Genomic DNA, 14,419 nt, shown 5'->3' on the forward strand with positions numbered 1-14,419 from the left:
AAGGGGAGGACCTTTGATTGCCCAGTTCTGTTTTCTTCAGGCCCCAGATCACTTGGTCAAACTTATGGCCATTGCCAAGAAACCATTCCAGATGGCGATCTGATCTTATCCAGCCTTTCCCTTAACAAGGCTCTTCCATAAACCAGGCACACAGCTTGAAGCTTAGTCTGGTGGGAGGAGTTGACCCTCTCAGTCCTATCGAGGACTCCCCTTCTCCTCCATTCCTCATGGTATCTTCTGTTGCCAGATTGATGTCCCTTGAAATCTTCTGGTGGGCAGAGTCATCAGTAAACCAGGAAAAATAGCATTTCTTAAGAGCCAGGTCTTCATAGGCAAGATGTGTTGTTCTAGTGGAGAAGCAGGGTATCCGAGCTTGGGCTGGAGTCTTTGGTCACTGGCAAAGTAACAATTGCTTGTAAAGGGCACTAATGTTTGAGTGACCTAGGTGAGTGTGATTTTGAATGCACTGTATCCATTTAATGGTAAAAGCCTTCTGTATCCTGTGTTTCTTCTCCAGCTCATTTACAAATGAGCAACTGAGGCAGACAGGGTTAAGTGACTTGCCCAGGGTCACACAGACCGGATTTGAACTCAGGTCCTCTTTTATGCACTGTGCCACGTAGCTGCCCCATTAACAATTGTACTTTGATCTTAAATCGTTTCCTTTCTCCTTATGTCATCTTGCACTCATTTAGACTTGCCCTGCTCCTGGGGCTGCTGCAAGCACAGCCCCCCTTTTCAGGAATAGTTGCACTTTCACTCATAGCTCCCAACTCATTGGTCATAGTGGGGGAGTTGGGATCGTTTTTGATCCCCACACCACTTCCAAACCCTGCCACCACCACTCCCTCCATCTCCCTTGTACACAGATTGTCATGCCCTTGATCTTGCCATCACCTGTAATGGTTCCAGATCCATGTTGAGAAGCTCCACAATTTCTCTATGTGATCATTCTTTTATCATTCATCTTTTCCTCCTGCTTTACATTATTCCCTAATGGCTTGTCATTCTTACTGTGACTTTCAATCCCTGCAGCCCCTCAGTTCTTTCCTATACCATTATGCCTAACCTGTCTGTACGCCCTCCCTTCTTTATCCTAGTAAACAGTTCACCTCCACACTCTTCTCCACTCTTAGATCCCTTTGCCTCTTGTCCTCTTGCTGATTGTGCCTTGCCAAACCTTGGATTATTCTCATTATCTGCTGCCCTTGTTCCTGAATATGAGAGCTCGTGAAGATGACAAAACACTGCTGTTTGGGACCACTAAGAAGTTATGTTCTATAATCAGCTGGGCCTTCACTGCAATAAGACATGTTTTACACTTCACAGGATGGTTCAAGCAACTCCAGGCTTTTCTATTTGACCCCCCACAAAAGCTGGCATTGAGGTTACCAAAAGAACTGGATGTGTTCTGGCTTCTACAGGTTCCTGATGCCCTTTCCCTTGATGGTCTGTTTCTTGAAAACCTTTGTGGTAACTGGGGTATATCTCCTGGTATAATAGTAGCCTGACCCTCAATGTCAAACATTTATCCAGCTGGGAAAGTGGTATTGAAGGACCCTTACCCTGCTTGAGGCTAGATTTACAGCAGGTTTACCTGTATCTTTCTAGATTGGTGATGGATCGATTACTTCTTTATCAAGCCCATATTCTAAGCGTCAAACTCAAAGCTCCCTCTGGGAAAGGATTTCATTTCCCTTTGCCCTAGCCCATAATAGACTCTGCCCCTGACTCTTCAGCTGGATGGGAATCCTTCTGAAACACGCTGCTTGGAAGGCAGGAGTATGCTGGGTGTGGTGTTGGGCAGGGGCAGGACATTGACAAACTCATCTCTCGGAAATTTCATCTCCCTTGCAGACTCCCATTGGAGAACTGTCTACAAAGGGAACTCATCTACAAGGGGCCCAGTAAATGCAACATTTCATATTAGCCTCTTAAAAAAGAGACAAAGGACAGTCATCTCAGCTGATCTGACTGACGCAAAAGTAAATCTTTTGTAATTTCTCCATCTTTATGGAACTCTGCTTGCAAAGAGGATCTCTAAGGGGCAGCTAAGTGGCACAGTGAATAGAGCACCAGCCTTGGAGTCAAGGAGGGCCTGAGTTCAAATCTGACCTCAGACATTTAACACTTACCAGCTGTATGACCTTGGGCAAGTCACTTAACCCCAATTGCCCTCCCTTGCCCCCCCCAAGAAGCCCCCCCCCCAAAAAGAATCTCTAAGTCAGCTCCATTAGGCCACACCTGCATTAACAATTTTTCTTTTTCTTAAAAAAAAAAAATTAATAGTATTTTATTTTTTCCAATTACACGTAAAGACAATTTTCAACATTCATTTTTTGGAAAGATTTTGAGTTCCAAATTTTTTCCCTCCCTCCTCTTCCCTTTTCTCAAGAAGACAAGCAATCTGATATAGGTGATACGTGTGCAATTATGTACATCATATTTCTACATTAGTCATGTTGTGAAAGAAAAAACAGAACAAAAGGAAAAATCCATGAAAAAGAACAAATACAGTATGTTTTAGTCTACATTCATATGTCATCAAATTCTTTCTCTGGGTATGTAAAGTATTTTCCACTGTGAGTCCTCTGGATTGTCTTAGGTCACTGTATTGCTGAGAAGAGCTAAGTTGATCATGGTTCATCACTGAACAGTACCCTGTCACTGTGCACAATGCTCAGTTCATTTAAGTCTCTCTGAAATCTGCCTGCTCCTCTTTCTTAGAGCACATTCTGCTGTTACATTCATATTCCACAACTTGTTCAGCCATTCCCGAGTTGATGGGAATCCCCTCAATTTCCGATTCTTGATCATCACAAAAAGACAAGCTCAGTATCTTTTCTGAAAAATTGGTCCTCTTGATTTCATTGGTGGTTGACTATTATAACTCACCTCATCTTCCATGTTTGAAGCCTTGTGTCAGCTTTGATTTTTTTCTGTCTCTCATCTCATATCCAGACAGTTCTTAAAACCAGTTTGTTTTTTTCATCTACTCCAAACTCACCACTCCCAGGCCCTCAAGGACACCTGTGTGGACTATTTATCATTCTAACATTTCTTTGCCTTGCCAGCTGTCCTCACTCCACCCACTGGGCACATTTGTACCCCATGTAGAAATTGTTTTTATCAGTTCTTTCTTCTTCACAAACCCTTTCAGTGACTACCCAGTGCCCACTAAAGTAAAATATGAATTCCTTCTTTTACTCTCTTTCACATGCTCTGCTCTGGTCCAGAAGTTCTTAACCTTTTTTGTGTACTGCCCTGCCAGAGAGGGCAGTCTGGTAAGCCTATGAATCTCTTCTCAGAATGGTTTTTAAATGTGTAAAGGATTACAAAGGAAACCAGTTATGTTGAAATAGTCATAAAAATCTTAAGTAGGGGGCAGCTAGGTGGCACAGTGGATAGAGCACTGGCCCTGGAGTCAGGACCTCAATTCAAATCCAGTCTCAGAGCTTCACGCTTACTGGCAGTGTGACTCTGGGCAAGTCACTGAACCCCAACTGTCTTGACAAAAAAAATTAAGGAAGAAAATTGGGAGATCCCCAAGTTAAGAAGCCCTGAATCTAGTCAAACATGAGAACTCACTATGATATGGGCACAGTCTCTCTCCCCTGTTGAGACAGTTTATTCGCGTTTTTCACCCTATGGCCCGTGCGTGGAAAAGGAGAGGCCGACCCTTCCCTACACAGCGTGCACGCACTGAATTCCCACCCATCCTTGATCTCCTTCTACCGTCTTCCATAGCTGGTGGCTTTGAGGTTGGGAGAGATACAGGATGATTCAGCCTTCCCCCCGTGCCACTCCCTGTGCCCAGAGCTGGCAGCACGCCCTGCATCTGCGGGGGATGGCGGGAGGAGGCAGCGCCCGGGGACAATGGGCTGGCCATGCTGTGCGCTTCCGAGACCCGGCCAGATGCGCTCGGGGGGCGCCGGGGTGGGGCCGCCTTGTCTGTCGGGTTTTCTCCGGCGTGTGCCTCCGCCGAACAAAGAAAAGCAGGCGGATAAGTCTGGGCCGTGTGATTCCGCCCCGTGGCGTCACGAGGAGAGGCGCCGTAAGGAGCCCGAGCAGCGAGCCCTTTGTCCTCCCGCGCCCGCCATGCTGGGGGCGTCCGGGCACCCATGGGGATGGCGGCAGGCGCGGAGGGCTCACACACACAGCCCACTGGGGGCGGCAGCGGGGCCGCAAAAGGCTGATAGCGAGTTTTCGTAAATGAAAGTCCCACTTTCGGTGCCGTGAAGGCGCTTTGTGGGCAGCACCAGGACCCAGCCGCTGCATGATGGCGGCTTGGGCGGCGGCCCCACCCCGTCCTCCCGTCCTCTCTGCTGCCACCCCGAGCCAGAGCTCGGCATCTTCTGGCGAGCGGCGCCTCGATGTCTGTTCCTCCTTTCCGCTACGTGGCGCTGCAGGGCTTGGCGGCGGCACGTCCCATCCGTTACCTCTCTTCTGACGCTATGCGGTATGGCCCAGCCTGGCGACATCCGACTGAGCTAAAGCCAATCGTGAGGCACGTCCCTTTGCCCCAGGCCGCGCATGGCGCATGCGTGCAAAGAGCTTCCGGGCAGCCGGCGGAGAAAATGCTAGAACTGGCGCACGGTGATGGCGTCATGCGCAGGCTGCGTCAAAACGCTGCGCGGCCCGACGCTTCGGGAACTCGTTGGGGGCGAAGAGACGCCATTTTCGTCATCGCTTTGGGTTGCTTTTAAGCCTTTTCTTGCTTTGTGAAAGCTGGCAGTGGGGGCGAAGTCAGGGGCACATTTCCATTCTTTCGTCGCTTCATCTCGGAGAGATTGAGCCCCACTTTCCCCGCCCCCATCGATTGCTTTATTTTTGCTTTTTAATGCTCACTTCCATAAGTTTTAAGTTTTCTGCCCTTCCCTCCTTTGTCCTGCCCCGTGACAGCCTGCCATCTGATGTGGGCTTCACACGTATGTTCCTGTTAAACACATTTTCACCTCAGTCCGAGAAATCATGAGAGAAAAACACGAAACAGCCAAAGAGAGTGGAGTGCTTGGCTCTGCCTGCCGGCCGCCGGTCTTCCCGGGCACGGGGGTGGGGCAGGGCCGCTTGGCACCCGCCTGTCCCTGTGGGGCCGAATCCCGGCAGCCCCCCTCTAATCCGCAGCCTCAGCCAGGGCCAGGGCGCTCCAGAGATTAGGCGATGGCGGGATGCGCTTACGTGGTGCTGTGGGAATGGGTCCGGGGGACATCGCGGGGACCCAGCTGCTGTTTCTGTGGGTGCTGCGAGCCCACGGATGCCCCTGCGCTTCCAGTGAGCAGAGCGGGGCCACGTGGAGAAGCTAGGCCGTGGGGGCTGCTGGGTCGGACGAAGCTGGAAGATCGGCGGGCAGCTTTGTTAGGTTCCATCTCCCCCCTCCAAGAGCCGGGCCCAAGTTCTTTTGGGACAAGGGTCCGAGGCCTCCGCTTCCCTAGGTTCTTCAGGCTGAAAGGGGCACTGAGCTGTCCTGGTCTCAGTGGGTCCTGGGGAGCTGAGCCTAGACCACATCCAGGGCATGATGGGCGAGTCTGGCCTGGCATCCACTCTGTGCCAGCTGGAAGTGAATTGGCCCGTAGTCCGAGACCAGTCAGACAGGCAAGCTCCACATGCAGGGCTTAGCTAGAGGAGTGGGCTTCACAGCGTGGGCCTAGGGCTGTTGCTAGTGGGGCCCCAGTGTAGCTGCTGTGCCTCCCCCCTTCTTCCTTTTACCAAGTGGGGAGGTTAACTCAAATTCCCTCCCATTCTAACTTTTCCCTAAGCCTTGGCTCAGTCGGAGCCAGGAGGACGGGAGAAGGCACTGTAGCCCTAGCCTGGGAAGACCTGGGAGCTTGAGGAGAATTGTAGTGGTTCTAACTTTTCACTGCGGCCTGGTCTGGTGAGAGCTGGACCACAGTGAAAAGGCACCACAGCCTGAGCCACTTCAGAGGTAGGACTGCAGGGAGGGGTATCTTAGTGTGTTGATTTTTATTTATTTATTTTATCCTTTTGCTTAAGTAAACTTTACTTCTGTGTCTACTCCTTTAAAACCTCATTGAAAGAGAGCTTTGAACCTTCCAGTAAAGGTGAGTGGGACTCTGGAAAAGATCCAGTGGCACCTAGTACCCTCTTCGCCATACTGGTGAGCTCAAAACTTTGTTTTATCTTAGTGCCAAATATTATCCAGAATGAATTCAGTTACCTGAATCTATATTCCCAATGGTGTTGCACAGTTCTCTTTCTGTGATCCACGAAAGGGTTAAGTGCTAGTCCTATTCCAAAGTGCAATTTTGAAACCTCCCTCTCTTTGATCAGTGAAGTGACCCCCTTTTCTCTTAGATAGACCTTAGGGGAGAAGTTTCCCCTTTCTCTTCCTTCTGTCTCTCCACCTCCAGAACTTGGCCAGAGCTAAGGAAATAGCAAGAGAGGATTGAAGTGGGGGGGGGAGGGGGTTGGTTGCCAACAACTTTTCTTTGAGACCATCCATCTTTCTAGCCCAGGTATAATTTTTTCTTTTCTAGCTGCCTGCATTTTGAATCTTACAAGGTGTCAGAGATTTTTATGCAGACACATATATGAACAGAAAACACAGATAGCCATAACTTTTCTTGGTCTTCCAGATTATATAAAGACCAGGTACTATTACAGTTTAATAATCCCATGGGATGGGAGTTGGGACTGAATGCCAGTAAGCCTATGGCAATCACTTCTATAGCCACGTTCATCTCTTCAGTGGCATCCCACTGAAGGATGAAGAATTGAGTTCATAAAGAACTCCCTGCAAAATTCCCAAGCCGAGTGTCCTCTGTCTAGAGGGAATTTGCCACCTGGAGGGCCTTGGGCAATATGACCCAAGAGATCCAGATAAACCTTCCTAGGTGCTTGGAGGACCTCCCAGCTAAGAGAAGGGAAAAAGATTGGCTTACCTTTGGATCAGAGGGGGTCTGAATGAGACTGCTCCACGTGGAGGGGGAGGTCAGAGTTAGAGACTTCGCCCACCCAGGGACGCCAAAAACTGCTGATGTGGGGACTCTGCCCACCCAAAAACTATTGCAGTTTCATCATGTGGTGAAACAAAGAATTCAGAGTCAGACCACCTCTAATCCAAGTATAGGCATTTATGAGATTGATGCCTCTCATGAAATGGGCTAAATTTCAAGAGGAACCAGCAACTTCAGAGAAAGCAAGATGGATTTTTATAGGGTAAAGATGCTGATTACACAACCAAAATGTATATAGGATATAGGAATATGATTAATATTAAAAAGACAGGAGGAGTTTAAGGGATTATGTTATGGAGGAGGAGCCTCATCTATGGTTTGGTGCCTAAACATTCTGGTCATGCTGCCTTCCAGTTGGCTAGCTATTGTGGTCCTGTCTGGTCAAGATAGATAGTTAGGTATTGTGGTCCTGTCTTGGATTAGAGGGATGATGTGATTGTTGTTGAGTACAAGAACACACCTGTTTCTGTGGGAATGGGTCTGGGGGTAATGATTAGGTAGAGGCAGTAGCTGGGTACCCATCACATGGACACACCTGCTGTTTCTGTGGGAACTAAGAATTCAGGGACAAACTTGTTGTTCTAGTGAGTAGTGAGGCATATAGGAAGAAGATAGGACATTGGCAGAGGTGGGGTGGGGGACTAGGTAGGTACAGTGGGCCTGCTGTTCAGTGGGACTGGGTCTGTAATGAAGTTAGGAGATTGGGATTGAGGCAGATTTATTAGGATTCCATTATTACTGTGTATAATCTGGTTCTGCTCTCTTCACTCAGCATCAGTTCATATAAGTCCAGGTTTTTCATCATTTCTTATAGCATAATAGTATTCATTCATATAACACAACTTGTTCAGCCATTCCTCAGTTGATGGGCATCCCCTCAGTTTCTAGTTCTTAGCCACCATTAAAAGAGCTACTATAAATATTTTTGTACAGGTGGGTCTTTTCCCCATTTTTTATGATCTCTTTAGGATACAGTCCTAGAAATAGTATTGCTAGGTCAAAGGGTATGCATATTTTTATAGCCCTTTGGGCATAGTTCCAAATTGCTTTCCAGAATGGTCGACTCAGCTCACAGCTCCATCAACAATGAATTAGTGTTTCAACTTTCCCACATTTTCTCCAACATTTATCATTTTCCTGTTTTGTCAAGTTAGCCAATCTGATGGGTGTGATGTGGTACCTCAGAATTGTTTTAATTTGCATCCCTCTAGTCAAGAGTAATTTAGAGCATTTTTTCATATGGCTATAGATAGCTTTAATTTCTTCCTCTGAAAACTTCCTGTTCTTTTCCTTTGACTACTTATCAGTTGTGTTCTTGTAAATTTGACTCACTTTTCTATATATTTTAGAAATGAGGCCTTTATTAGAGACACTAGTTGTAAAAATTCCCAGTTTTCTGCTTCCCTCCTAATCTTGGTAGCATTGATTTTGTTTGTGCAAAACCTTTTCAATTTAATGTAATAAAAATGATCAATTTTGCATTTCATAATGTTCTCTATCTCTTGTTTGGTCATAAATTCCTCCATTCTCCATAAGTCTGACAGATAAACTATTCCTCGCTCCCCTAATTTGTTTATATTATCAGCCTTTATACCTAAATTGTGTACCCATTTGGACTTTATTTTGGTATACAGTGTCCAACATTGGTCTATGCCCATTTTCTGCCATACTATGTTCCAGTTTTCTCAGCAGTTTTTGTCAAATAGTGAGTTCTTCTATCAGAAGCTGGGGTTTTTGAGTTTATCAAACAGTAGATGCTATAATCATTGACAACTGTGTCTTGCGTACATAACTGATCCCATTGATCTACCCCTCTATTTCTTAGCTAGTGCCATGTAATTTTGATGTTTGCCCCACTTTATAATACAATTTAGGATCTGGTATGGCTAGGCCACCTTCCCTAGCATTCTTTTCTTTAATTCCCTTGATGTTCTGGATCTTTTGTTCTTCCAAATGAATTTTGTTATTATTTTTTCTGACTCTATAAAATAATTTTTTGGTAGTTTGATTGGTATGGCACTGAATAAGTAAATTGATTTCGGTGGAATTGTCATTTTTATTGTATTAGCTTGGCCTACCTGCAAGCAACTGATGTTTTTCCACTTATTTCGATCTGACTTTGTGTGAAAAGTGTTTTGTAACTGTGTTCACATAGCTTCTGGGTTTGTCTCGGCAGGTAGACTCCCCAATATTTTATAATGTCTACACTAACTTTAAATGGAACTTCTCTTTCTGTCTCTTGCTATTGGGCTTTGTTAGTAATTTATAGAAATGCTGATGACTTATGTGAGTTTATTTTCTGTCTTGCAACTTTGCTAAAGTTGTTTATTATTTCAAGTAGTTTTTTACTTGATTTTCTAGGATTCTCTAAGTATATCATCATATCATTTGCAAATAGTGACAACTTAGTTTCTTCTTTGCCTATTCTAATTTCTTTGATTTCTTTTCCTTCTCTTACTGCTAAATCTAACATTTCTAGTATCATAGTGAATAACAGTGGTGATAATGGACATCCTTGTTTCACCCCTGATCTTATTGGAAATGCATCTAGCTTATGCCCATTACATAAAATGCTTGCTGAAGTTTTAGGTAGATGCTACTTATCATTTTAAGGAAAGTTCCATTTATTCCTGTGCTCTCTGGTGTTTTTAATAGGAATGGCTGTTGTATTTTATCAAAAGCTCTTTCTGCATCTACTGAGATAATCATATAGTTTGTTAGTTGTTTTTTTTTAAGCAGTTGGGGTTAACTTGCTCACGGTTACACGGCCAGTTATTTCTGGGTGTGGTGCTAAGTATCTGAGCCCGGATTCGATCCCCAGATCATCCCTACACTGGGGCTGGTGCTCTTACTTGCTGAGCCACCTGGCCACCCCTTAGTTTGTTAGTTTTGATTTTGATATGATCAATTATGCTGATAGTTTTCCTAATATTGAACCAGTCCTGCATTCCTGGTATAAATCCTACCTGATCAAAATGTATTATTCTAATGATAAGTTGCTGTAAACTTTTTCCTAATATTTTATTTAAATTTTTTGCATCTCTGTTCATTTGGGTAACTGGTCTGTAATTTTCTTTCTCTGTTTTCGCTCTTCAGAAAAATAATTTGGCAGGACTCCTTCTTGTCCAGTTTTCCTAAATAGGCTATATAGTATTGGAATTAATTGTTCTTTAAATATTTGATAGAATTCACTCATAAATCCATCTGGCCCTGGAGATTTTTTTCCTAGGGAGTTCATTGATGACTGATTTAACCCATTTTCTAATGAAACCTCTGGATCAGAGACTGTCTTTCTCCCTTCCAGCCCAGGTTCTCTCTGCCTTGTCCCTGCCCCATTACACCCACTTTTACTTGTGACCTCTCCCTTTACAGCATGCTCCCTAAAGTAAAAGCTCCTCACCACATCATAGGAACAAAGCCATGTCTTTAGCTGTCATGTGTGCTTGTCATTTCTCCATATGCTGGCAATCTGGCATTTCTAGGACCATTAGTGGTCATGGTTATTGAGTACAATATATATTGAATATACACCGGACAAATCATTCTCCCCCCCAATGCCATGTTGATCCAGTTCTTCCTTGATTGTCACAAAATATAGTAAGCTAGATTTGGCACATGTCATTCTGGTCATTATGGTTTAAGATTAGAATGAAATCAGGGAGTGGCTGGACACACAGCATTTAACAAAAAGGTTTACATGGAAAGGTTACTCAGCAAAAAATACAGTACTTGATTTTGGTACATGTGGGCTCCTGAAATGGCTCCTTCACATCTCTATGTAGAAATAGGTCTGGTCAGCAGAGAGTTGTACTGTGACTATTATGGCTCCGTGATATCTGCCAAGTCTGAAGGACACTGAATTCATGTGGCCTGGCCTAATTTATGTACTTGGGTGACTGATAAGCCTTGTCAGCAGTGACAAGACCTGAGCTGTTGTCCTTTAGACCAGGGTACCTGATAAATATTGTTTTTACCATGCAATTGTAAGCTGTTATTTTTTGCTTTTGAAATATTCTGATGTTTTCTCTTCTTTCTAGTAGTTGCATCTTTGTCTTGTATGATCCTGTCTGTGGTTCCTTAGCACTTCAGTTTTTTTTTTTCTTTTTTCGTGTTTGCAGTATTTTTTCTTTGATCGGGATGCTCTGGGTTTTAGTTAAGACACTCCTGGATGTATTTCACTTTGGGGTTTTTTTTTTCCAGAAAGTAGGTAATGTATTATTTCTATTTTTGCTTTGCCCTCTGGTTCTATCAGTTTTGGGCAGGCTTCTTTAATGATTTCTTGAAACTATAGTGTCCAGGGTTTTTTTTTTTTTTTTTTTTTTTTGTTGTTTGTTTTGTTTTGTTTTTTGGTCATGGTTTCTGAGACTCTTCTCCTTAATCTGTTTTCCAAATCACTTGTTTTTGATAGTAGGTACCTAACATTTTCTTCTATTTTTTTCACTCTTTACTTTGTTCTAATATTTCTTATTGTCTAATGAAGTTGAGTTCTTATTGTTTCTTTCTTAGAATTTTTCAGGTGTATGCTACTTTCATAAGAATTTCTACCTGTTCTAAGCTATTTACTTTTTAGGGTGTTTTTTTGGTCTCCAGAGCACTGATTTAGTTTTGCATTTCTTGTGTCCTTTCTTCCTTGTACTTTTATCGGCCTTGTGGCTGAGCTGTTTTTTTCTCTTAGGCTCTACTTGTACTTGTGTATTTATTTTATTTATTTTCATCTTCTGTACTTACCTGTTAGAATTCTCTCCATCTGTAGGATTTTTTTTTTATTGTGTTTTGTTCTGTTAATTCATATCACTAGCTTCATTTTCTGGCTTCGGTCTTTGTGCTTGGGTCAGATTCTTCACTTCCTCCATACTCTTGGAGTCTTATGGCCAATTATACCTGTGAATTGTGTTTCATAACGCTGTCTTTGGGCCGGATTAGTGGGGAATATCGGCTTCCTACTTTTGTTCTTTTCTGTAGTTTGAAGAGAACCAAATGACTTTATTATAGATGTGGGTTTTGTGGGTAAAATTGTTGGTGCTGGAGTAAACCAAAACCAGAACCAGAATGTTTAGAACCCAATGAGAGGTTATTGAGTTCACCAGCGAGGGAGACCCACCAGTGTGGGCGGAGACTCCTCGAAGGAACAGAAGGACAAGGCTTATATAGGTTTTAATTGGGCAGGAGGTAAATTAGGGATGAGTCACTTCTTGACTGGATAGGGCTTGTTGCTGGGGGCTTAGGGATAAGATTGGGGACCTGTAGTAGGAAAGGCTGTTCTTTAGGTTAGCAGTTTCTTGTAACCCACCCTAAAAGGTGGGACTGTTCTGAATACTTGCTGTGTCAGCAAAAGGGAAGGTTGTAGACAGGACCATAGCTGCAAAACAAACAGAAGCAGGGACAAAATAGAGGGAGTACAGACAAAATGGAATTGCTTAGTTTTCTTGACTACCTACAGTTTTGAACCTAGGTCCAAAGCTAAGAATGAAGGTTATGATTCATTTGTAACTTGCTTGAGGAGATAGTGTTTTTGATTAGCACACAGTACGCTCCAAGATACACTCCATTCAGTACAGAGGTAGATGTGTATTAGATAGTCCTGAAGTAGTTGTGCCCTTCAAGAGCCACTCCTTATACGTATGACCAACCTCTTGCCACTACCAAGGAGGTCTTGTAGTAGGAGATATCCTTGGTTGAGCAGGATTGTGTTGGATGTTTTAGGAATCAGTGGCATTCAAGGATGTGGCGGTGGACTTCACCAGGGAAGAGTGGGGGCAACTGGGCCCTGCTCAGAGGGCCTTATACACAGAAGTGATGCTGGACATTTATAGGAACCTCATCTCCCTGGGTAAGGACAACTTTTCTCTGTAACTCAGAATCCGCACATTATGGGATGGGGAGGGAGGAAGAGTCTTTGTATTCTCAACATGGAAGTTTCTCCAGTTCTTGAGTGATTCATTGGTATTCAGGCATATTCCATAAGAGGTATAACATGAGGAGATCTCTAATCCCTTACGACCAAGAGACAGGATGTTTCTACTCCGTTCCCAGGTGAAAGGTGTTTGCTTTGTACCACAGATAAGTTTCACAAGCTTCCCAGTTCTGCCCCTGTGGCTGTACTTTCCCTGTTCTTTGTTCCACTAGGTCGGAGTTTGTCCCCTAATGCACCACAGCAGATTGCTGAAGATTATGAAAGATGAATTTACTTTTTGAGACCAAATTCACTCTGTAACCCACTTTCCCTTACTTGTTGTGAACATAATACACAGATAATCTTACTGCATCCCTCTGGATCTTCTTAGCCCACCTTTTTCCTGCTAAAGGAAGGTAATAATACTTGTAATGAAAACTGACGTTTCTGAAGAGCTCTAAGGTTTGCAAAGTGCTTTTTGTACATTATCCGATTTGATCATCACAACAATCCTGGAGGGTAAGTTCTATACATCTTCTTGTCCCCATTTTGTAGATAAATAAACCAAGGCTTAGAGAGGTTAAGTGACTTGCCCTAAATCCCATAGCTACTAACTGTCAGTTGGAATTTGAACCGAGTTCTCTCCTGACTTCTGCTTTATCACATGTGCTTCTTCTTGGCAGCAAGGTGGCAGATTGGATGGAGTCAGGATGACTTGAGTTCAAATCCTACCTCAGACACTTAGGAGTTGTGTGATCCTGGGCAAGTCACTTGACCTCTCTTGACCTCAGTTTCCTTATCTGTAAAATAGGGATAATAGCATCTGCCTCACAGGTTGTTATGGGGATGAAATGAAACAGCATATGTGAAGAGCTGTGCAAACCTTATAGCTATATATGAATGCTAGCTAGTAGGAAGGGCAGAGACCTGAATTCTGAGATAACTGTACAAAATACTTTCCCACATCATTTTCCATGAGCAGGGCTTCCAGTTCCCAAACCAGATGTGACCTTCCAGTGGAAGAGAGGAGAAGCACCATGGATGCCAAACAGAAAAGACTCCAGCGACACCTGTCTGGGTGAGTAGGTGAAAGCCAGGCAGATGGAAGTCCCAGCTGAGCCCCCATTTTTAAGGGGGAAATGTCCTTTTGTAGTGTTGGACCTGGAGTGTTGTTCAGTGTCTCCCAGGCTCATGTCCTTCATTCACTCCCATGTATTCATCTTCACCTCAAGAAGCCATAGATTCACAAAACATTAGATCTAAAAGCTGTGTAGACATCATGTAGTCCAGCGCCCTCATTTTAGAAATGAGGAAATGGACCAAAAAAGGTGAAATGAGTCATCTGAGGTCCCCAAGCTAAGGAGCTTATATTCTAGTTGTGGAAGACAGCACATAAAAGAAAGCTCAAAAAAGGAGTTGGGGGGTACAGGAGAAAGTTCTACATGGGGGAATGGTGGAGAAAGAAGTCTGGCGAGTCATCAGTGGAACCAGGAGAAGAATGAAGGTGTGCATGTAGTCAGCTGAATACTTCCTTAAAATGGTGGTTGTGGGA

At 44.1% G+C, this 14,419-nt stretch overlaps 1 protein-coding gene across 8 annotated transcripts in view; it reads left to right on the forward strand.

The window, feature by feature from the left end:
• Positions 1-14,419, forward strand: part of LOC138161828 (paired mesoderm homeobox protein 2-like) — a 69,889-nt gene that overhangs the window by 11,411 nt on the left and 44,059 nt on the right. For 5 of the 8 annotated variants that reach the window (XM_069088797.1, XM_069088805.1, XM_069088801.1 and 2 more), the window contains one exon: positions 13,850-13,945. The exons of 2 other annotated variants lie outside the window; for them this stretch is intronic. In XM_069088797.1, coding sequence (XP_068944898.1) covers positions 13,850-13,945 — 96 coding nt within the window. Of the gene's footprint in view, positions 1-12,677; positions 12,805-13,849; positions 13,946-14,419 lie in introns of all 8 variants that reach the window. One more of the 8 variants, XM_069088798.1, reaches the window with a different exon arrangement.

Source organism: Petaurus breviceps, unplaced genomic scaffold, assembly GCF_028583685.1.
Source record: "Petaurus breviceps papuanus isolate PSGF00001 unplaced genomic scaffold, PetGlider_PUasm1.0 185, whole genome shotgun sequence".
NCBI classification, from domain to species: Eukaryota; Metazoa; Chordata; class Mammalia; order Diprotodontia; family Petauridae; genus Petaurus; species Petaurus breviceps.